Source organism: Poecilia formosa, unplaced genomic scaffold (genome assembly GCF_000485575.1).
Source record: "Poecilia formosa unplaced genomic scaffold, Poecilia_formosa-5.1.2 Scaffold55, whole genome shotgun sequence".
Lineage (NCBI taxonomy): Eukaryota > Metazoa > Chordata > Actinopteri > Cyprinodontiformes > Poeciliidae > Poecilia > Poecilia formosa.
This window is the reverse complement of record NW_006799994.1, coordinates 2,758,039-2,783,158: the sequence shown is the minus strand read 5'-3', so window position 1 is coordinate 2,783,158 and position 25,120 is coordinate 2,758,039. Positions and strand designations below refer to the sequence as shown.

General features: G+C 43.4%; 1 protein-coding gene across 1 annotated transcript in view; it reads left to right on the top strand.

Moving 5' to 3' along the window:
• cdh13 (cadherin 13, H-cadherin (heart)) overlaps positions 1-25,120 on the top strand; it is a gene marked incomplete at its 5' end in the record, with an annotated part of 63,163 nt that overhangs the window by 11,542 nt on the left and 26,501 nt on the right. Inside the window, 3 exons of the mRNA XM_007553284.2 lie at positions 2,624-2,806; positions 2,899-3,152; positions 23,261-23,403. Coding sequence (XP_007553346.2) covers positions 2,624-2,806; positions 2,899-3,152; positions 23,261-23,403 — 580 coding nt within the window. The remainder of the gene's footprint in view (positions 1-2,623; positions 2,807-2,898; positions 3,153-23,260; positions 23,404-25,120) is intronic.

Here is a 25,120-nt window from a genome sequence, read left to right as displayed (position 1 = left end):
GTGCGTGCGTGCGTGTGTGTGTGTGTGTGTGTGTGTGTGTGTGTGTGTGCGCGCGTGCGTGTGCGTGTGTGTGTGTGTGTGTGAACACTGGACTCAGAACGTCCTCAGGCTCAGAGTTTAGCTGTGGCATGTTAAGCATTTTGCTGCCTTTGTGAAAAACTCTCAATGTTTTCACTGCCAACCCATAAATAATGGGAGGAGTTTATAAAGGCAAACATTTACAGTTTAGCTCTCAGCTGAATATTGAGCTAATATTCAAATTCACTTCCTGATCAGCAGAATTGGACTACCAAAATAAAAGCTGAGATTGAATCCTTTGATGCTGATCCGTCCTGTTTCTGTAGATCCATCGGTGATCGTCTGAATGAAGCGACTCGTCGTTTGTTGAGGAAAAGAATCGATGGTGAAAAAGTGACATGAAGCGATTTGAAAGCAGGAGTTCGTGTTCAGGAGACTCGGCTTTTATTTTGGTAGTCCAGTTCTGCTTATCGGGACGTGAATTTGAAAATTAGCTAATTATTTATCTTGCTAATTAAATATTCAGAAATGAATAAATAAATGAATTTGAAGAGTGAACCTCCACTTTGTTCAGGATAAATAACCAAGTTACCTGCAGTCTGTTCTGCATCCTGCTGTTTCCTGCGTTAGCAGTGAGTTTTAGATGCCTTAACATTTTCCACTGTACAGATCATGTTGTAGAGCAGCTCTGCACAGGCCTGCAGGACAAAAGGCCCAGCGATCATCCAGTCGTTGGAACGAGCGCCAGCTCCTCCGCTGAGGGACGGCGCGTCCCATCCTCTGGCCTAAATGACTGGAAGTGGCTCAGAGTGTTTTTTAACAAGCTTTCGATGAATAGGGAAGGTGGCAAAGAAAGAGAAGAGGAGAAATCAATGTTTGTCTCTCTTCAGATAAATGCACAGAGCAAGGAAGTGTAAAGCAGTAAGAGGCTAATCTGTGGAACAACAATGCTGTGGCTGACAGGAGACAGTAATCTGGGCCGGACCAACGCGATCCTTAAACAGACTGTTCTGTGTCTGAAAGATTACGCTGTAAGCTCTGACACAATAATGGCCCTGACACACACACACACACACACACATGCAGACATGCTGACAGAATTGCTTGTGCCTGATCACAATGTGGTGTTTAGTGGGAGCCTGGCAGAGCATCGATAGGAATCTGACTGAGGCGCCGCCAACAATGAGCAGCGAGGTGGGAAGTGATTGACACTGAAGAATAAATGAGATGCACTGTAAGGACTCTGGTGTGAATAGTTGTTTATTTAGCTGTGGGTTGATGTGTGTTTTGTCCAGGGAATTAAAGCTACACTGAAGGCTTTTCTTGGATTTGACTCCAGAAAATCTCACATATATTCCATTTTTCTGTCTGTCTGTCTCTCTGTCTATTAAGGTTTGACATTCAGACAAGTCTGTATCTTAAAGAAGAAAGTCTGAACAATTCCCCATCCCCCACAAAAAAAGCTAAGTATGTACAAGTAATGTAAAAAGTCAAAACATGCCTGTCAAGCAGTCAGGTTTCTGAATGAGGTTATTTCTCTCTGTGAAATATTAACGATTATTAATGTCCAAATCATCCCAGGTTTCCTGATTAGCAGCTGCTTTCATCAAGCTAACGCATGTAAACAGCAGCTCTCTGTGGTCGCTACGGTTACAGTCAAAAATTAACACAATAATTATGATTATTTAGTCATAATAGGAAAAAAATAGGGTTAATTTTTCTAAATCACTGTTAATAACTAATTTATAAATGTCACAGTTTCAGTCCAAATATTTAGTTTACAAACTAAATATTAATCTCACAGCTAATATTCAAATCCACCTGCTGGTAACCAGAAGTGGACTATCAAAATAAAAGCTGGGTTTTATAAACCTTAATAGAAACTCATCCAGTGTACGTCACTGATTGGATTACATAAATATATTTATGAACTACAAAAATCATCTCAATGATCTAATGATGTCATCAGATATTAATGTTAAGCTGTGGAGACAATCTGTCTGCATTGATCTGGTTTTGCTCAACTCAGCATGCTAAATGCTTGGAACGTCCAACTCTGCTGCCAGGGAACCACGAGCTTCACACACAGCATTTCACATTCAGACTAAGATGGTAAAACAATAATAATTACTTTGTCATCAGCTTTCCACACACTTCACCCAATAAACACTGTTGGATTAAATAAACTGTTGGATTAAATAAACTGTTGGATTAAATAAACTGTTGGATTAAATAAACTGTTGGATTAAATAAACTGTTGGATTAAATAAACACTGTTGGATTAAATAATCACTGTTGGATTAAATAAACTGTTGGATTAAATAAACACTGGCCCCCATCTCATCCACACGGCAGGAAAAGTTCATTTTTTCATCCAGATGAAATGAAGATTTTGTTTCTCACTTTTTTAAAATCATGTTTGATTGATTCCAGCATTTCTCTGCTTCAGAGACACTGTGTCATATTCTCTGTAATGCCAGTGTTCATATTGTTTCTTCTGAAATCCGTGTCCCAGCCAGCATCGTCAGAACCAGAACCAGCCCTTCAGGTCCAGTGGAGTTTGTTCGTGGTTTCCTCTCCCTCATGTTTGTCTCTTTTTCGTCAGTTTGAGGCCCGTGTGCATGAGGGCTCCCGAGGCGTCGTGGTCAACCTGACGGTGGACGACCGGGACGACCCGGCCACGGGCGCGTGGCGAGCCTTGTACTCCATCATCAGCGGAGACCCCAAACAGAGCTTCGAGGTCCAAACCAACCCAGACAACAACGAAGGAATGCTGTCAGTGGTCAAGGTGAGACGACTCCAGCGTCTCTGAACTCACGGATAACAACCAAACCTCATCGTTTAAACCTCGTCGTTCTTCGTCGTTCCTCCTCTCTTCAGCCTCTGGACTACGAGACCACGGCGTTCCACACGCTTCTCATCAGGGTGGAGAACGAGGATCCTTTGGTTCCCGACGTTGGCTACGGTCCCAGCTCCACGGCGACCGTCCACGTCACAGTGGAGGACATCAACGAGGGACCCGTCTTCTTCCCAGACCCCCTGCTGGTCACCAGGATGGAGAACGTCCCAGTGGGCAGCTTCGTGGCGTCACTCAACGCCTCAGACCCAGACGTCCTGGAGATCCAGAGCATCAGGTAAGATCCGCTCTGACACGCCTTCCAGGCGCCGACTTCAAACAGAAAGCGACCAGCTGGAGCTCAAAACGGACCAGTTTCACTGGCCTCTGGCTCCTGGCCTGGTCTGCTACATCACAGCTTTAAAAGTGAAACACAGTTTCACTCTGCAAGCACAGCAACAGACAGAATGGTTCCTGTACTTTGACTTCAGATAAAGATTCGCAACATGTGTTTGGTGCCTAAATGGGGATTATCTCCTAATCCCCTCATTTTCTGCTGGATTTATGGAATCTGCATGATTTGTTGAAGGGATCTGATTTTGCTTTAAATATTATTTTAATAAGAGCTGTGTTCACATTGTTGGCACAAAGTGGAGCCCGTTCCCAGCGGGCCGCCTCTCGACCCGCTGGGCTGAACCTACAGCCCAAAGCAGGTCGCTGCGGTTCTGATGGACGGATGAGAGTCAGCTGGTCCGAGGAAACGGTTCTGAAGTTCAGGAAGGTGGTTTGTCCCTTCCAGCCGGGCGGAGGGAGGGATGGATGGATGGAGGGATGGAGGGACAGACAGATGGACAGACAGACGGAGGGACAGACAGATGGACAGACAGACGGAGGGACAGATGGACGGGTTTCCCTGTTACTCTGTTTGGGAACACTAGAGATGTTAAGTGCAGTCGGTTCTCTTGTGCTGCCCGTTTTATTTACTGGGAGGTAAAACAAAGTGAGCCGCAGGTTTTAGAGTCTCAGCAAAAGTGTTTCATATTTTCATGTATTTGTCTGCTGCTGTGATTCACCTGTTTGCTGTTGCGTCGCGTTTGTGTGGCCGATCTTCACAGAAAGGTCTCCGAGTTTCGCAGCTCATTAACTTTAACTGGGTTACAGAAGCAGCTCTCATTCCAGATGTCACCTTCATCACAGCAGGAGGCCATTAGATGCTCTGTGAGCAACAATAACATCTCTGTGTTTCTCTGCCGGTCGGCCTCATAGCATGTGTACTTACACACCGCACTTCCACCCTACAGGATCAGAAACTAATGACTGCATTCATTGGCTTTCAGGCCGACTTTATGTTCACTTTGTGAAGCTCTTCTCTGTTTCAGTCTTGGGCCTGAAAATGCAGCATCAAGAAAGCAAACAGGGACGATGTAAACCATGGAGAACATATCAAAGGCTGTTTTTGCTCCCACTGCTTCACACGCTAATAAAATAAAATCTCTCCGCTCCAATAAAAGCTGCTATTTCACAGCAACGTCTTCAGCAGTCCTGATGTTTCCTGAACATCCCAAAGAAAGCTAAACAAACACTACATTTATAAATGATTAATAGGTTCTATGGATAAAAATAGTTTCTAAACTGTGTGATCAGCTGGTTACTTTAACTAGGCCAGAGCTGCTGTCAGTGCCAGGTCAGGTAGACGTGTGAAAACTAACAGCAGAATGAATAATTATTTAAATACCAAATTATCTCTTCCTTAGTGGTGAACTCACTGCTGCTAATGCGCTAACATTAGCAGATTAGCTCATTCTCTGTTTAGCACGCTAGCGTTTTTGCGAACTTTGAAAACATTTAACATATTTAGCTTCCTCTAAATTAATTTTTCCTGATTAATTATAATTAATCTACTTCCTGTTTTTTGTAAACTTCCAGTTAAATAAAGTTCAACATCTGTCGTTTATATGCATGCTCTTATTTTGAAGTGGTGAAGACCGATCCGTTTCCTCACCTAGGGGACTCCACTGTGATGCTGTCATGTTCATCCTGTACCCAGAATGCATTGCTCTCTTCCCACAGTGAACGGTTTAGGTTTGCTGATCAGACTGAACAGAAACAAATATATTTAAAACAATATTTTCCATAACTGCAGGTGCAATCTTTGCCTCAAGGCCTTATTTAAATTGTGTTTATAGAAAATTCCTTGAATAAAAAATGTGAGCTGGATTCAACCTCATAATTTTTCTAATTTTGGAAAAATAATGGTTGGCATGACAACACTGCTGATGAGCTGCGTTTAATTTTTCTATTAAAAGCAGAAGCAGCGAAATGTGGGCAGAAAAGCGCCGTTAGATGACGGAAAGCTTCACGGCCAATCAGAAACCAGCAGTTTGGCTCCTCGTTGTTTTGCTGAAGAGCCACTTTGTTTCAAACCAAAGAGTGAAACTTCCCTGTCTGACGGGTTTATTAGGGAGACTCGGGGGAGAAATAGAGAGACCTTCTGCAGCTTTGAAGCAGCAGTGATTTTAGGGGAAAGTTGTCCAGTTTTAGTTTTGCTTCCGTTCGCAGCTTGTTATCGGCTCGGCCTCCAGCCGCTAACAGCCTGCTGCTCTCCAAGCCTCTCACACTTTTACAGTTAAAGCTGTTTTTATTACAACAACACATTATGAAGGACGTCAGAAGGATTTAAGTGCTGCACTGGTCCTTGGACTGTTTTAATGTTTCCTGGTTTTCTGAATTATCATAAGAACCTAAAAGCCTCTTTTAAAGCTCTTTATGAATAATTCTGTGTTTTGATATCAGTTCATGTTCTCCATTTACATAAATGATTATCTCTCTGGTTTGAGATTAATTTCCAATGTTCTTTTGCCTTATTTTATTAATGATGTGGGTTTTATAACATGAGCCTGTGTGGCTAAATGTTTACTTGCCAGGCTGAAGACTTCATGCTAATTAATGTGGCTGGCCCTTTAAATAAATAGCATTAAAGATCAATGATCTGGACATAATTATGAACGCACAGAGGAATCATGTAAAGTATGTGAAGCAGCCTGGTTCTGCAGGCTTTATGTGACACCCGTCGCCGTAGCGATCCAACATCTGATTCTCCATCAAACACGAGAGACAAAAACAATTTAAAGATCTGAAAAGTAAAAAAAACCATTTTGTTTCTGTTAAAAGTCTCCTAACTTCCAGGTGTTCTTGTCTTTTCTTCAGAATATATGAATATATATTTGTTGTTTGTTGTTCCTCATCCTGGTGTTTTGGCTTCGTGTCTGAGCTGAAGCGAGCCGACGTTCAGGCTGAAGACAATCCGGGTCTGAATATGCCGATGGGTTTCTGCTCCTCTTCGTGTCTCTGCATTGCCGGGCCAGTCTCTGGGTTTCTGTCCGACCAAATGTCTGGCCCCTGGGGTCAAAAGGTCAGATGCATCTGACATGAACACGACCCGTCTGACCCGCTGGTCAGGATCTGCAGAACGCTGCAGCCAACATCCAGCCTGGACTGACTGAAAAACTGAAAGATTTCCTCTGTTTGGTCATCATGTGTGCAACCTGCAGAAAACCTGAACTGAAATGTTTCAGATCATTAAAATAACTTTAATATCAATTAAAATAAAAACATGTTTCACTTCATTTACTTAAATCACTGCATGAAAAGTCATTTCAACATGAAGTCGTTCAAAGACCTTAGAAAGCAACACGACCTGATCGATCCAGAAGGATTCCCAAAAAACCTGAAGTCAAACATGGTGGTGGCAGTATCATGGTCAGGGATTCATTTAGTGAGGAAGATTTTCTGCTCTGGCAACAGAAAGTTCATCTACGTCCAATGAGCAAAATAAAGATTTAGCTGTGGTCTAGTCAAAGTCTGGACCTAAATGTGATTGATTTGCTGGAGAATCGTCCAACAAATCGGTCAGCAGGTTTAGGGTGTGATTACTGCTTCACCCAGAACTGATGAATTCTGGGATTTATTCTCTTCATAGATTAAATTAATGTCATGAAAACAGTTTTTTTGCTCAGGTGTTTGTGGTTTTATCATTCATGTGAAATATTCCATTGGGAGAAAACAGCAGGTGGGCTGACGCTCACCTATCAGAGTCTGTACCGGAGCGTACCGGACATTGAAATGGTGCAGAAACATGAAAATATTCTCTGATAGTTCCAGGACGTTCAGACAGAAACAAACTCACTGTTTCTCATTTCTGAGGTTGTTGTGACCAGGTGAGCCGTGTGAGCGCTGGTAGCTGGGCGCTCCTGTGACGCCTGCAGCTGCTGGAGGTTTTAAATCTGTTTGCGCTCTGCAGCCTCCCCAGCGCTGCGTCTCCTTCAGATGGGATTAAAGCTCCAGAGGAGACAGGAAGGAAAGACGTTTTCATGCTGCTTTAGCAGAATTTCAGCGTAGCTGGTGGTGAATCAAAATTCACCACTTGACTCTCAGGATCTCAGCTCTGTTCCAATTATGCTTCATAGTATTAGAGCGACGCTTTGAGCTCAGAAATACTCTGATTTTATTCATGTTTCCACAGAACTGGGAAATGACTAATCAAAGGTCAGGGTGCTACAGTGGATTGGAAAAGTATTTACACCCCTTGGACCTTTCTATGTTTTAAGCTACAGTTGTTATGGGTACATTGGTGTGAGATTGATTTTACAATCGATTTTGACACCATTAATCACAATGTACAGTTAGGAAGCACAATGGTTTCAGGATAAAGGAGATGACTGACATGTTGGGCAGTTTCTCTTCAACATGTTTGAAAAACCCTTGTGGTGTCGGTCAGGAGTCAGAGTCAGGCCCCAGAATATTCATTTTGTGTAAGAACTATGGTTTATGTGAGGTTATGATAATATGTGTTGCATTGAACTGAGGCGCTCCGTTTACAGCAGTAAAGATGGCCGCCCAGCGCTCCGTTTAAGGCAGTAAAGATGGCCGCCCGGCGCTCCGTTTACGGCAGTAAAGATGGCCGCCCAGCGCTCCGTTTACGGCAGTAAAGATGGCCGCCCAGCGCTCCGTTTACGGCAGTAAAGATGGCCGCCCAGCGCTCCGTTTAAGGCAGTAAAGATGGCCGCTCGGCGCTCTGTTTACGGCAGTAAAGATGGCCGCCCAGCTTCTTCTGCTGCTGAATTGTGACGCATGTCTCACGTTGATGTAAAAGCCGGGTAAAATGCGACATGAGCCTTCAGACTGCAGACTCTTTGGAAACTTTGGGATACGTCGTTCCTCTCTGCGTTCAAACCAAACGTCATGACGTTACTGCAGCTGGACAGTTTCACTGAACTGTGAAGGATTTATGAAAACAAACGTCTTGGAACCTCGTGACCTCGCATCGACAGTCCGACTTCGTTCCGTCCTCATCGGGCCCCTCAGTGTGTGGATGGTTGTCTGTCCTGTTTGTCTCTCTGTCTCCCTCTGGTGGGCTGGAGGCCTGTCCCGGTGTTTCACCTGCATGAAACATTTAAGGCAGGTCAAGATTTCATGAGCTGTGACTGGAAAACTGTCCATTCATTCACCAACTGTAGCTTCTGTGATGGGGCCAATAATGTGCTTCAATAATAATCCATAATCTGGTGTTCAGGGCAAAGAAAGTGGAGTGAAGTTTTTAATTTGTCTTATTTATCCGACAGAGAAAATCTCTTTTTAAGTACCTCTTCAGCTCTCTCCATTAAACTGACCCCAGATTGTTACGTCTGTCATAATATCCAGTCACATAATTATTGCAGCAGAAATGAGCAGTTTTAATCCGGCTCAGTATTTAGGCCAAACCATCGAGCTTTGAGGGATTTGTCTCATTTGGAGTTTGGAGTCCTCTTCGCCGGTTCGCAGCTGCAGTTCAGCAGAACGCTTTGAATGAAAGCTGAAACAGACAGCCACCTCTCACAGTGACACTTTAAAGGGAGGAAAGTGAAATACTTTGGAAACTTTTTCAGTGTTTGTTTTTCTTTTAGTCACCCAGCAGAGGAGAAAAACAGCTGAGTCAGAAAGTTTATTCTGACATTTGCTAAATTCTCCTAATCCAGCCTTAAACTCATCCGGCTGCCAGTTCGACGCGCCGCGGAGAGACGAGCAAATACAGAGTCATTAGGAAAGTTTGGCTAATCTAATTAGCTCTCATTTTCACTGACACGACTATCACTTTACAAATGACTGTTTACCCTGAAATAATTGATGCCTGATGGGAAATGGAGCCACAAAGTGCAGGACGTCAGCTGCAGTGGCCGGTTCTCTCCAGACAAATTAATCACAGCAGAAACAAGAAAACTGTGATTTTAATGGATAACTCAATTTAAAAATACTTTATTTACTCCAAAGTGGGAGAAATGAGTCTGTCCTGGTTGGATAGATGGAGGTTAAAGGTTAATAACTTGTCATCTGTTGACGTGATGCTGTGGGCAGGAAGGAGCTCCTGTAGCAGTCAGTATCACAACGAATCTGAACAGGCCTCTGACTGTTGCTGTATGCCAGTCTCATGCTAACATGCTAGCAGCTCAGACGGTGTTCTACAGTAACATGATGACGTCATCAGCTGTTAGCAGCTCTGCTAATCCGCCTCCTTCGCTTTTGCTGTAACTCTGGTCAGACATGTTAGGGGAAGTGACGGTTTGAACTTCCTCCTTCTCCCTCTGCGCCCTTGAAGCCTCTTTTTAAACTCCTCTCTTTGGGGTCAAAGTTCACGTTTATTTAACTGTTGTAAAAACAAAATATGATCCAGCACCAGGCGGCGCTATTCGACAACCTTTTCCAGTTTCCTGTTTTGATTGCTTTCTGAAACTGCTCAGTGGAAGGAGGCAGCGATGGCGATCCGGAGAGTTTAGGTAGAAAATGTTTTATTCTTCGTTTCTTTAAACATCCTGACATCAGTTTCACAGAGTCCCAGTCGGGCCAACATGTCCGCGCTGAGCTGTCATCCGGTCCAGACGAACGGTAAACATGACGAGTCTATGTGAAGCTGCAGAGAACTTCCAGCAGCTTCCGGTCTGCCTGGATAACTCGCTCCGTCCTGATCCAGGTGGGCGGCAGCTTCCAGGCAGCAGAAAAACACCTGCAAGGTCAGAGGTTTGATTATGCTTCAAATTTAAATCATAAAAAGCTTTGGCAATACTGGACTATATTTATTTGGTATCGGATCAGCACCAAACGGTCCAGAATCTTACATCTAGTTCTTGTAGGAAATTAACCCAAATGAACCTGGTAAGCCAACTGCTTCATCGTCAAGGAGGGCTGAGAGCACGCTACCGCCACCTTCTGGAGGAAATGACCGCATTCATACGATTATAATTAGTGTTAAAAACATATTTTCCTCTGTCAGCAATACGTTTCCACAGAATCAGCACAGCTTTGGTCAGCTTCTGGTTGGCCAGATGAATAACCTGGTTTAGGGAAAGTAATCGGCCATCAGGGGACAAAGGCAGTAACTGAGTTCTGCCTTCCAGTGAACTTTACCCTGTTTCAGCAGAGGGAGGCCGGCTGCGCTGGCGGCGGCGGCCCCTCAGGATCGTTCTGCCTGCAGGCCTGGAAGATCCCGGCGTATTAAAACCAAACCGGGTCAGGACTCTGTGCTGCACACCGCCGCCAGCTGGCCTCACCCTCACAGGACAGTTTATCTGAAGTTCCTCAAGGCAATGCTCTTATTTTGAAAAATGTTCACCTGAACTACAGATTCTATAAAACACAACTCCAGATTTATAACAAGTTTATTATACGTCTTAGACTGATCACATGTGGACTGAATTAATCTGTAGTCATGGTGACAACGGTCCATTTACATGAAATTACTGTTTTTAGTAACGCTGTTATTTTAGTGGTGAAGTATGTAGCATCAGTTATCTTTTGTGTTTTGTGAATTAAAAGTGTTGTGTTGGTTCTGCTGTGGGAACCAGAGAGCAGCAGGAATCCCTCACAGCGTTTCTGCAGCTAAAACTGTTTTCATGTAAAGTTCTCTGAAGGTTTAATTGGTTCTTCTGCCTTTAGTGGCATTTCATTTGACCAGCTGATGTTTGGGACTAAATCGAAACATTTTCTGTGTCCGTGGTGGAAGTGATGCGTCGCCGCTGACCTGATGAGATCAGGTGATTTATGTAGAAAATCAGAACCACACATACAGAAACTACTGTTGTTCTACCTGCTGATGTCAGCTACATGTTTTCTTCCTCTCAGCAGCCTGACAGCCGTCAGACGGCGTCGACTGCAGATTAACGACTGAGCCGCTTTTATGCACCAGGAAGTAATAAGAAAAGCATTAAAATGACAAACACCTTTGAACTGCTTAAAGTGAGAGCTCAACATGTCAAACGCTGAGGAGCGCTGCAGGAAAAGAAGCTAATTAATCTTTAATCTGACACCTCAACTCAATTCAGGTTATTTATGTAGAAAAATATGATATTTCTATGAAAAACAGTGGATGTTTGACTTGAGTGGCTCATCATCCATCAGGCAGGCTGAGGGAACGATCGTCTGAACGAATCCTTAAAGGTTTGCAGTCAGAAGGAAGCGATCCGCTCCACTGCACCGATCCAATCGCTGGAAGCTCTGCTGCTAATCAGACAAAATAAAACTTTAAAACCAACAAAAAACGGCAGCAAGAATCAATAAAAACAACAATCCACACATTTTATCTCTGCTTGGTTTGGCTAGCTGAATTAGTTTCTGGTTTTTGTCACAGAAACATTTTCATCTCAGTTAAACTTCAGAACCGGCTCCGTCGGTTTCTTCCAGCTGCGTTTGACTCAAACATCGTTTCTCATTTCAGGTTTTAATATTTGGTCAGATGTTCTCTGCAGACATCTTCACCGCTCTTCCCTCCACATGCAGCCATAAATATAACTTCTGATCTGCCTGCAGTGAAACGTCTTTTTAAAATCATCTTTTAAATCTGTCCTTCCGTCTGCAGCTCTTCCTAAAACGTTTATTAACTCAGATCTTCATAGTTTGGCCTCCATCTGCTACCTGGAACATTCCCACGCTCCGCTCAGCTCCAGAATATTTCAATAATCCTAAAGAGAAATTAGATATCAGAGTAAAATAATCTGTTAGTTTAAAAAGGATCCTGGGAATCAGTTCGGCTTAAACACAAAAGCATCTAAGACACATTTAGATACTTCATTGAATCTGAGTTTATATATTTACTTAATGTGCAATTAAGATAAAAAAGACAATAATTTTTTATCTGCCTGATATGAAATCAGACGAAGCTTTTCCTGTTTGAAGTCAGGATGAATAAAATCATTTCTGTTTGCTTCATATCAGGTTAATCAGTTCAGAGGTTTTCCAACATTTCTTCAGTATTTAAGGTTGGGATAAATGTTTTGGGTTTTCTTCCAAACTTTAGCGTTGAATAAACTGAAGTCTGATGACCGCCATTAGACATGCTAACATGCTAACATGCTAACAGCTCCTTATTTGGGCAGAACAGACGGTTTTCCACAGTAGCATGTCCGGGATGCTGATCCACCTCCTTTGCTTTTGTCGCTCCTCTTGAAATGTCAGAAAGTCGAGCAGAGAAACGTCGAAGAAACGGTTTGAATTCCTCCTCCTCGCTCTGGGGTCAAAGTTCAGCTGTTATCTGAGCTCTGGAGACGCTAATCAGCTCCCAGCTGCAAAAACTACACCTTGTTGCCACGGTTACGCATCAAAGCAACAGTCTGAAAATAGAAAAGAGCAAAAATCCGTCCAGAACCAGAGGGAGCACAGTTTATAAAGGAACGGATCAGAACCAGCGGGTCAGAACCAGATCAGAACCACCAGATCAGAACCAGCGGGTCAGAACCAGATCAGAACCACCAGATCAGAACCAGCGGGTCAGAACCAGATCAGAACCACCGGGTCAGAACCAGCGGGTCAGAACCAGATCAGAACCAGCGGGTCAGAACCAGCGGGTCAGAACCAGCTCCCTGCCACCAGTCCAGTGATTCTCATCTCCGTCTCTCTGGTTAGCGGCTCGTTGTGCAGCAGCAGTGATGAACTTTGCTGAAGAAAATGTGTTGGTTCTGAACCCAAACCGCCTGAACCGCTCCGGTCCTGGTTCTGATGTTCAGAGGCTGATCGGGTTGTTGTGTCGCTGCGGAGGAATTGGGCCGGACAAGGGAGCGAAGGGTTAAGTGTGTGGGTTAGAGATGCTGGAGAGAGTGTAGTGTGCATGAGAGAGAGTGTGCATGAGTAAAGCTGCTGCTGCAGCCCGCTGCTGCTGCAGCCCGCTGCTGCTGCAGCCCGCTGCTGCTGCAGCAGCTTTACTCATGCACACTACACTCTCTCCAGCATCTCTAACCAGATTATAATTAAAACCCTCCTGAAAGGAGCCAAGAGGAGCAGGACGACGTGCCGTGAAGCAGGAGAAAATGTTTCTGCTCCTGTTAATTACAGGTTCATTGTTTTCAGTTGATTCAGAGGCTTGTGCACCTCATTGTGATGAGGAGGTTTTATAGTCGGTTTGTTGCTCAGATTTATTCCATGTCTCTCCCAGCGGTGCCACTGGATGTTTCTATAGGTGACTTTTATCCAGACACATTTTCTGCTCCTGCCAAATATTGACAGAACCAACCATCTATTTCCGTCCTCCAGCTCAGGCCGCGTCTCTCTCTGTGCTCCACATTGTAGCTGTAAGGTGAACGTTGGAGCTTTGTTCACGACACGGAGGAGTTTCTGAGCCTCTCTTAGACCTGAACGTCGCAGAAATCAGGCAGGAAAAGGACCAGAGAGATTCCTGTGATTCTGAGTAAACTGGTGATCAAATCTAAACGCTTTACAGTCAGATGTTTAGTTCCAGGTTGAAGTGTTTCCTGCCTTCAGAAGTCCCTGATTCTTCATGGTATGGATCCATCAGGGTGTTGGAAACGTTCCTCTGAGGTCCAGCTCCATGTTAGCCGTGTTTCATTGAACTTATGCACACTTTGAAGCATCGCATAGAAAAGTTTGATGGAAACAACAAAATGACATCTTCTTCATTTCCGTAAAAACATTTTTACACTGGCTGGAGGTCGACTTTCCTGAAACAGAGTTAATCCACTAACGGGGAAATGGAAACAAGTTTACTGAATAAGTAACGCTCCGTCCACTGTGAGTCTCTGCCTTACCAGAGGCGCTGGGCGACCATCTTGGAGCGTTGGAATCTCTATCTTTCTGAGTTGTGTTCATGCTAGCTTGCAGCCTCCACTTCCTGTTCATTACAGCCATGCGTAGCGTCAACATCTGGAGAAGTTTTGCTCTAAACCAGTTCATAGAAACACGCTAAATTAGCATTTTCCTTTTTCCTTCTTTTTGTAGCATTTTAAAAGTTCACTCAAAATTAGCATGACAGCTGGATGTAGGTTTGGACGTCTCCGTTTGGTGGCTCTGGTAAGGCACAGTGGATGGGGCGTTCGCTACGTCAGAATTTATGAATGCTATTTATGTTTTCATCTTCTCTTTAGTGCTTTAACTGTTTTTAGAAAACCTAAAACCCACATGAAGTGTAAAAACTTTTTGCAAAATTGAGGAAGTTTTTTCAAATTGTGCCGTTTCCATCAACCGTTTCTAATTTGATGATTTAAAATTCAAATCAAAAACCGTTGCTAGAAACAGGTAGTGATCCAGATCCCAGTCAAAGTTAAATAGACTTTAAAGCAGCTTGTTTTGCTGTTAGCTGACGTTCCCACCGAGCCTCTGTACCTGCATCCTGACCTCCAGTCGACTCATTAGCTGATGTGGATTTCCTGTAAACTCCTGCTGATTAAAAGCATCGTTAGCCGTGTTTCCTGCTTCCATTTCTCTGGCCTGCCAGACTTTCAGGTGAGCTTCTGTCAGGAAAGCTTTCTAAGAAATTAAAATTCTCCAACGTTGCCAATTATTCTTCTGAGCCTGGTTGTAATTGTTGCCATTTTAATGGAAATGCTTTCCGCCCTCGCTGTGTGTCCACATGCTTCTCTTCCGAGTCGCTGTGACAGGAGATTGATGCAACATGTGCCGACTTCTGCCTCCTCTGCATTGCCACATTTATTTCCCCGGTGCAGAGCTGCTGCACTGCGCTGATACAGACAAGAAGTATGACCAGGTGTGACATGGGCAATTTGTACAAATAGCCTCAGGTAACGGTTGGCCAAAAACTGGGGAGCTCAGCGGAGTTTCAACCTGAAATCCAGCCTGAGACGGCTGACTGAGGCGATTGGAGGCAAGCCTAAAGGAATCGCTTCTGTTTTAAGTACAGTGGCTTCAGAAGAAAGTTCCCTCTGTTTCTCTGTTTGTGACTCAGAAAGGAGGAAGAAAAAAGAAAGCCATATTGTGTCAAGTTAGAGGGAACAGAAATTTAGTTGACCTGGTGCTTAGTCAGCAGTCAGCTCAAAGCTTTGGGCTCAGATGTGTTCAAAGTGTCTGGCTGTTTCTGAGCTCCTCTCTTTTCCTCTTGTTCAGCTGCATGTCTCCCACTTTCACTTGTTTTACACCTTTTAATTAGTTTCCATGAGCAGCTGCCAGCATGCCTTGGTGGGCCCCATGTGGGTCCCATATGGTCTGCCCTCCTTTCCCCCACATGGGGCCCACCTAGGCATGCTGGAAGGATGGCATGTTTTGAAGAGTGGCTTAATAAAATGGGTTTAAATCATGGATTACGGGTTAAAGGTTTCTCCAATGAAGAAAACTAAAACGAAGTTCTGCAATTTGATGTATTTTATTAGGATTCTCAGGGAATTCTGTTCCTGCAAATGAAAGTTATTTAAATAAAAGGTTGGCTCTTTTAAAACCCATCTTCTGCCCAGGTCCCTCTTGAAAATGAGATCTGGATCTCAACAGGGTTCACCTGGTTAAATAAAGGAAATAAAAAAACATTTTCAGTGTGAGAATATGATGCTGCAATAAAACATTCAGCAACTGGTGCAAAAGCTTATGCTAAGAGTCTAATGTTAGCTTATATCAGTGTGAACACAAAGGAGGCGTTAAATTGTAGCCCCGCCCCATTGATAGCATAGCCCCGCCCCATTGATAGCATAGCCCCGCCCCCAGGAAAAACATTTAACGTCACATTTAAGGCAAAGATGGAGCAAAAGATCAACATTAGCGGGTTGCTATGGAAACGTAAACGCAGCAAACACACAGCAGTCACCACGTTCTTACCACTGAGGGAAACTGTCTAAGCATCCATCCATCATTCATCCATCCATCATTCATCCATCATTCATCCATCCATCATTCATCCATCCATCCATCATTCATCCATCATCCATCCATCCATCATTCATCCATCCATCATTCATCCATCCATCCATCATTCATCCATCATTCATCCATCCATCATTCATCCATCCATCATTCATCCATCCATCATTCATCCATCATTCATCCATCCATCACTCATCCATCCATCCATCCATCATTCATCCATCATTCATCCATCCATCATCCATCCATCCATCATTCATCCATCCATCATTCATCCATCATTCATCCATCCATCACTCATCCATCCATCATTCATCCATCATTCATCCATCCATCATCCATCCATCCATCATTCATCCATCCATCATTCATCCATCCATCCATTATCCATCCATCATTCATTCATCCATCATTCATCAATCCATCCATCCATTATCCATCCATCCATCATTCATCCATCATTCATTCATCCATCCATCCATTATCCATCCATCATTCATTCATCCATCCATCATTCATCCATCCATCCATCTTTCATCCATCATTCATTCATTCATCCATCCATCCATTATCCATCCATCATTCATCCATCATTCATCCATCATTCATTCATTCATCCTTCCATTCATCCATTCGTCCATCCCTCCATCCATCCATCCATCCATCCATCATCCATCCATCATCCATCCATCCATCCATCCATCCATCCATTCATTCATCCATTCATCGTACCTCACCTAAATAACAGCACATCATAAACATCTGAATAATTATTTCACAATAAGCTACAAATTCTAGTTTCAATTGTGACTATTTACATGAATGTATAAAATAAATCTGCTTTTTAACTGTTTTGACTGAAATTGATTGATTCTATAATAGAGAAACTCTTTCAGTCTGAGCAGCATCTGTTCCTGTGCCTCAGCGTTGTAATTCTAGTTAAGTTATTTCTAACCAGCAGTTTGAGCACATGACATGTTTTCACTATAAACCTCAGAGTTAAACCTGTGTGGTTTCAAAGAGAAGAAAACATCCTGAGAGCTTCTATCATCCACCTTCATGTTGATTTCAAACATTTTTTCAGCTTTGCATCGATTTCTGCCATGAAGATCAAAGTAAAGCCATGGAGGCTCCCAGGCTCCGATTTTATTCTGTAACCAGAAGAGATTAGAGAAAGTGGAGAAGTTTCCATCGTATCTTCAGAACATCTGAACTGATTAAGGAGTGCGAGTCAGAAACGCCTCATACCTTGATGAACAGGTTTCTCCTGCAGGTCTTAGGAAACCCGTCGCTGTTTGATTCAGTTTGCATGTAGAAATAAATCAGTCGCATGTTGCAGAATGAGTCTGGATCATAACTGGATTGGTTCAGTTCATATCGCCGTCCTGCTCCTCCATTAATGCTGCGTTGGGTGGGAACTAACATATTCATCTCACTTCATTATATGAGGAATCTGGAGTGGTCTATTCCATACATCTGTTTGGTTACTTCATTGGGAATAGAAACGTGTCACTGACGTCACTGCTCCTCAGCTCGCTCTGCTTTGTGTTGGTCTGATTAAATTCTGATATTTTTCATACAGTTTGTGCTTGAAATGTGAAAACGTTCAGGGAGCGTAAAAGCTTTTGCACATTTTGAAGTCATCTGCAGCTGCAGAAACTGATTCCTGAGGGAACCACGTCCAAATAAAATCCTGCCTACAGATTCATATGAAGATGAGTTCAGATATCCTGGTAGACCTTTGTTCCATATTTGAACATATTCAGATTTCTCTGGTTGGATCTGGATCCTCCGGTGCTAATGTTAGCATGTCAGATCATTTATTAGAAATGTTTCCCAGATAAGCTGCAGTAACTGTTGGGCTGTAAAGATTCGCTCCACAGCAGCGATGGTGAGATGCTAAATGTGGAAACGGAGGAGAGTTTGGTTTCTCAGTTCCAGTCTCGTGTGTTTCTGTCTTATCTCCACTTCTGATCCCTCTGCTTATCTCGCTCTCCCTGCTTTACTTTCTCCTCTCCGTGTTTCTGCACATGTGGATGAAGTGCAGCTGCTGCAGCGAAGCGCAACTCGACGCCACCTCGCTGCTTTCAGGGCATCTGCTGATTGATGTTCTCATATCTGCTGCTCACACACGCAGAAACTCACTATTAGCTTCTGCGCCGTGGCTGAGAGTCGGGCTGCAGTCGCACCAGCTGGGAGGAGAGCGAAGGAAGTGATAGAGAAGCAGATAAACAGCGCAGCGACGTGAGAACCCACTGAGAGGCGCGACAGGAGGAACAAGAGACGAGGCGCAGGATGCTTACTGTAATCGCATCGCCTCTAATATCCTGTCACTGCTTTCCAACTTCAGGACTGCAAACAAGTTTCAGTTCACTGAGGAAGACTCTCCCCAGTACTGAGCTGCAGTCTAATGCAGCAGCCGCCAGCGGTGACGTGTTGGTTCAGCTGATCCGGAGAGCAGATACAAAACGTTACTAAGCTACAGTTCTGGATGTTTTATGATTTTCCTGCTAAACTCATTGAAATCACGTAATATTTGTTTTATTAAGTCGAGTTCAGAAATCCTGAATTCATCGAAGAAGAAATGAAATCTGTTTGTAGCTGATTTCATTCCATATAGCAGTCAGTCTCACAAGGCCTCTGACTGAAGACTGTTTCTGTATGACAGTCTCATGAATATCATAACATCCTAGCAGACAATATTTTACAGTCATCAGCTAACTCAGCTGATCCACCTCCTTTGCTTGTGCTGCTCCTTCCGAACCCTGAAAGCTGAGCAGAGGGATGCTGGAGTTGGGATGAGATCTCTGGTCTCTATAGAAACGGTTTGAACTTCCTCCGTCTCTCTGCTCTGAATCCAACTCCTCTGGGATGTGGGGTCAAAGGTCAGGTTTCACTTAGCTTTGAGGTGCTAATCTGCTGCTCCCATGTTGTTAAAGCCATGCCTTGTTGCCATGGTTACACAAAGTAAAGAAGTAAAAGTAAAAATCCTTCCAGTTTTTCCAGAACCAGAGGGAAACAGAAACGATTCAACTGGAAAACGATGAGCTAAAAGCGGCGTGCTGCCACCATGAGAGGCGTTTTCTAAATGTATGTTCAAAACATCCATCGTCATTTTATTTCCACGTTTAGGAAACTGCAGAGGCGTTGGAGCGTTTTTCTGTTTCACCAGCTGAACCCTGCAGCCTGCCCCCTGGAGGCGGCGGTGATCGCTGCGCCGTTCTTACCTCCAGAGCTCAGTGGTCGCAGTGGAAACAGCAGAAATGGTTTCAGTTCCTAAGCGATGAGTTCTGCTGCAGGCAGAGCGACGAGCGTCCAGAGAAACGTATGATGGCCAACAGGAAGTGAAGAGATGGATGGAGGAAGTCAGCTTACGCTCTGGGAGCTTCGCCTCCGTTCTTATCGCATCAGGCAGCCGAGGGAGCTCATGAACATCGGACCAAACTTTTAATGATCAGCTTGTTGTGACGTTGAGTCTGCAGCTGGCTAACGATCACAGACATGCTGGATCATCAGAGCGCCGCTGCAGAAATCCGCTTCAGCTTCCTGTGGGGCTCAGAGGAGCCGCGGCGTCGCCGGGTTCATAACGAGCTTCATCTGGGAAGCAGATCTGCTCTAATCAGATATTTGATTACTAGATGGGAGACTCAGACTGCAGAGATCTGGAAACTTGACCTACATTTGGTTTGGAAGTGAAGCTCTCAGAGGCTCTGCTCCGTTTTTAACGAGATCATCTGAGCGTCAGCAAAAAAAATCCATTAAAGAGCTTTAATGGACTCTCCTGGTTAAAACTTCATCATGTGACCGGAGCAGGAGGAAAACCGATAGCCAATAATAAACCAATAATTTATGGCAAATCATTTACAGATAAAGTTACAGATGAATGGAAACCCATTTGGAAGAACCATGGAAGAAAAACCCAGCAGGAATTAAAGTTTTGAGTTTTAAAGTCATAATTATGAGATTCAGAGAAGCAGCATGGCTTTCTGTCTCCTAATTACGACTGTGAAAGTTGAAATTATGACTTTTATTCTGGAAATTATGGTTTTAAAAATAGAAATGAAAGTAAATGTTTGAGTTCAATCTGCTGGGCTTTCAGAAACTTTTACTCTCATTTGTTTCATCATAAATAAAACAGAAATGATGAACATCACTGAAGCTCCAGACCAGGAAACATTAACAGATAAGCAGATTTTATAATTTACTAAAATTATTAGTGGAGACATTTCCAATATTTAATATGCTTCAGATGCTTTAAGCAGCTCTGTTTTCATTTATTTGATAATTAATTTATTAAGTCTTGGTAAAACATCAGCCTCTCAGCAGGATGACATGCAGATTTAACACAAATTACAAAATGATCCAATTTCTTGCTCAATTCATAGAAAATCATCATTTTCAAGAGGATTTGAAGTAACCGTCTAATTCTAGCCAATTAAAGCGACGGCGTCTTTCAGACTCTCAGCCTGGACGGTCGGCTGTATTTGGGTTTGGATCCTGGGAACGAGCCGACCTGACAGGCGGCTCCTCTTAACGCAGCTTAAAGCAAACCGTTTGCAGATTGGCTGGAGCCGCTGCCAGTCGCCCTGAGCCAGTCAGCTCTCCGTCAGGGTCACTCTGTCACCCTCAGCTTTACAAAACTTCTACCAAAATAATCTGGAAGCATCTTGTTAATCTCCTGGATGAAATAAAAGCGGGCAGGATATTGTTGTTTGCTTGTTTTTCCTGGTTTAAATTGGATTTGCCGTTGAATGTGTCCAGGTGATACAAACTGACTCATTTGTTGACTGATTTGTTTTGGCCTCCGCTGCTTTTGCAGATAAGCACGTTGAACCAGATATGAAAATTCTTAATGGCTTTTTAATGTCTTTCTAATTTGCACTTTAAAGCGTTCTAATGGACTGCTGTTGTGTTTGCACAGAGGGAGAAACGGTGGATCGGTCTGCTAACGTTCAGGCAGGATTTGGTGTCTGCAGGAAGGGCCAGGGTTTCACCTGATGAGCAGATGTTTGGGTTCACGGCTGGTTAAACGTTTCAACACATTCAGCCACTTTTCATGTTGGGAAGGAATCTGATATGAATTTACTACAGGCAGGATTTGATTATAACACATTCCACTCCTGCAGAACTGATGCCAATTAAGGTTAAATATGCAGCAATTATTCTATAAAACATCATAAACCTCATGCTAAACCAGTCGTTTCTGAAAAGCATCATGGAGAATCAACTGGAAGTGGAACTGATGGCTTGCCGTACTTTTTACTAGCACTGACACGTTAAAGTATTAACTTTGATTAATTAACATGTTAAACAATTTTAATGCAATTATACATTTTCTGGCTCTGCCTCTATTTATGCACCCAGATTAAGTCGCATGACTGCGTTTGTGAAACGGGAAATATTTAAACGTTTAGACGTTTTCAGATCTATTAAAATAAAATTCATTTTATGACTTTCAAAGCAAGTGAGTAAACATCCTCATCAAAGGCTCCCTAAAATATTTAGACAGTTCTCCAGTTTTATGTCAGTTTAACTGCCGCTGCGTAAATAACCAGCTTGTCGTTATTGGCATCATGCAAAGATCTGCAGAGATGTTCCAGATGACGGGACGCTGGAGAGCCTGATTCATTCAGATGATGAAACCGTCGTGTAACAGTTACTGCTCAATAATGTAGTCAGAGATGAGAAGGAAACATATGGGGGTTAATAAGCTGAGAGCCGCCCTGCTACAGTAAAGATGAAACTCAGATCCTCTGTGTGTGTGTGTGTGTGTGTGTGTGTGTGTGTGTGTGTGTGTGTGTGTGTGTGTGTGTTTAAAGTAGAGCGATGTGGGACAGATAGAGTGTGTGATGTTTAGCATGTCGTCATTAACGGTGCATTTAACCTGACTGCATTCCTCTCCTGTTACAGTGAAACATTATTTGCAGGTTAACAGCAGTAATCATGGGAGGAGAGTGTGTGTGTGGTTGTGTGTGAGAGAGAGAGAGCGAGAGGGGAAAGGTGTGAGCAGAGGTTGATTGCGAAGCCATTTCCCAAGGCTTAGTCGAGCTCTGTTAGCTGAAGAGCTCAATTTCAAAGACAATTTCTCCACTGCTGAGCACTTTGGCAAAGAGCAGCTGTATGGAGAAGGAATTATGCAGCCTGGTGTGTGTGTGCGTTTGTTTCTAATACCTTGTGGGGACCATTTTCCTGACACGTACTACGTTGGGGGACCCGCTGCCCCTTGTGGGGACCGACGCCTGGACCACTGGGGGAACCCTGCGCTGTTTGTGATGCTAGCTCAGAGCTTTTTTAATCAGCGTGTAGCCGCCATTAGGGCTAAAACTAGCCGCCATTAGAGCTAAAGCTAGCCGTCAACAGGGCTAAAACTAGCCGCCATTAGAGCTAAAGCTAACCGCCATTAGAGCTAAAGCTAGCCGCCTTCAGGGCTAAAGCTAGCCGCAATCTGGGCTAAAGCTAGCCGCCATTAGGGCTAAAACTAGCCGCCATTAGAGCTAAAACTAGCCGCCATTAGAGCTAAAGCTAGCCGCCATCAGGGCTAAAACTAGCCGCCATCAGGGCTAAAACTAGCCGCCATTAGGGCTAAAGCTAGCCGCCATTAGAGCTAAAGCTAGCCGTCAACAGGGCTAAAACTAGCCGTTATTAGAGCTATAAAGCTAGCCTTAGCATTGGTCCAGGATGCTTGGCATTGTCTCTGTGTTGTTGAAACATTTCCAGCTAACCTTCCACCAGTTTTCTTCCTTCCTTGTTCATCTAGAACATGGTGAATGTTTCTGGTGTTGATTTGTCGTGTCTGAAACAGTTTGGAAATAAAACCACCTGATCGCATTTATCAGCTCAAACCCAGAGCTACAGTTAGCAGATGTATAATTAAGCATAAAAATCTAATAAGTGTTTTTTCTAGGATTGCATTGGTTATCAGAGCTTTACTTACCCTCTGGTTTTTATTATGGCCTTGTTTACATGACAGAAGCTTATTTACACCCGCTCAGTTCTAATTATATGAAGTAAACAATTCGAGGATTAATCTATTTTTATTGTTGAACTTTAATTATATATTTATATAAAACAAATGCAGTCGCTTCAGAACCCGTTTTATTTGACTCAACTCTTATTTTTAATTATATTTTTGAAGCAGTTGTAAATTCTCTTTTCTCTTTCAGGCAAATAGGAAATGTTTTCTTGCCTCAGCCGCTGTTTGTGCTTCTGCTCTCAAATATGAACTAAAACTGAGTCTCTTGCTGCTGTTCCAGTCACATTGTTTCTGTCCTCCTAACCTTTTTGCAGATATGCGGTTCTGAGCGACCCGGCGGCTTGGCTGAGTGTGAACCCGGTCAGAGGAACCGTCAACACCTCGGCCTCTCTGGACCGGGAGTCTCCATATGTCCATGCGAATAAATACACGGCTCTGTTCGTCGCCACAGACAACGGTGAGTTCCCTCCTTTCGGCGACAGGAAGTCGAGTCTGAAGCAAAATAAACAACAGGAAATGGATTCTAACGACGTGTTGGCATCGGTGCTGTTCGGTTTAACAGCTGTGGTTAACATACTGACCCAGAAACTCACCGTCCCTTTAATACCAGGCTAAAAAACAGATAAATGTGGATATTTTATTTAATCTCTTATTTCTTTTGAAAGTTTTACGGTTGCAATAAAGTTGTTTTTATTGGCATCATCCAGCCAGACGTTTCTGTTTTTCCTGCAAACAGAACCAAACATTAAACGCTGTGAAAAAATTTAAACCTCACCACAAATTTCAGCTGCTTCTGCTTTAAGATCTTTAAGAAACGCTTCATTTCAGACAAACAGAAGCTCAGTAAAGACTAAATACCCGAAATGCAGAGGAAGCATTGGTCTCTGCTTGGATCACTGAAGGTTTTATCAGAACTTTAAACTGGACCACAGATTTATTGGGTTTTTCACGTCCCAGTTCTTATCCTTTTACCTTCTCATAAGTAACTTTTCAGTGACATATTGGAGTTCGTTTTAAGTTAATAATGTCTTACTATTGATGAGAAAAGCATTTTTTTATTGCCAAAGGAAAATATGTCTTATAATAAGTGAAATAATCAAGCTCCTACGTCTTTGCTGAAAAGTTACTTGTAAGTTAATTTGTCTTATTTTAAGTGCACTAAAATATTTACACTGTAAACTAAACCAAAAATATTTGGTAAGATTTTGAGTTTTTGCAGTGTAGTCGACTTTTCACAGGTTGGTTGGATAAATTCTTTTTCCTCATTTAAAACCTGTTAGTTCGTACTCAGCTTATCTTAGTTTCCACATCACTGCTGTCCGGCTCACCTGTCTGTCCTCACCTTCGTCCTGCAGTGGCGCCGCGGCGGCCGTTGGTGGCGCTGTGTGTGTCGGCCCATCGGCGCTCTCTTTCATTTTTAGTTTCTTTCTGTCTCATCGTCGCTCCCCGCCCCGTCAATCCATCTGCTCTGCTGCTCTCAGGAGATCCTGACAGATCCATTAGAGGAACTGAGGGATTCTATTAGCAAGCAGCAGAATAGCGACGCTGTGCAGGGGAATTCAGCAGCCGTAGAAAGATGAGTGCTGAAGGAGGAGTAATGATGGGGCTGGAGGAGAAGGCGGGGAGAGGTGGAGGGGTCAGCACAGGAGAAAGGAAGGGACATGAGACGAGATAACAAGAAGAAGATAGAGAGCCAGGAGGACGGCGGCGGAGAGGGGGAAGAAAGACAAATGGAAAGTAGATCTAGCAGAGAGAGGAAGGACGACGAATGGACAGTTTGATGGTTTTCTTTTACTTTGTTAGCCGTAGCCTGATGGATAACCTGAAATTAAGTTCAAATTTATTCAAGAAAATCACAACTAATGTCATTTCAAAGCATCTTATCAGCTCATATCCACTAATGCAGTCAGTTAGTTACTGTTTAAAGTCAAATCAGCTTTTTTTGATTTCATGCTGAGTTATGCAGATTCACTCTGATTATTATCAACTCATGTTGTCCTGCTGGAGGCTGGAAGAGAGCAATCCAACATGGCTGCAAAATCTGAGGGAATAGTCAAAGTTTAATGTCTGGGAGAAACGGACAGATGGACAGACAGATGGACGGACAGACAGACAGATGGACGGACAGACAGACAGATGGACAGACAGATGGACGGACAGACAGACAGATGGAC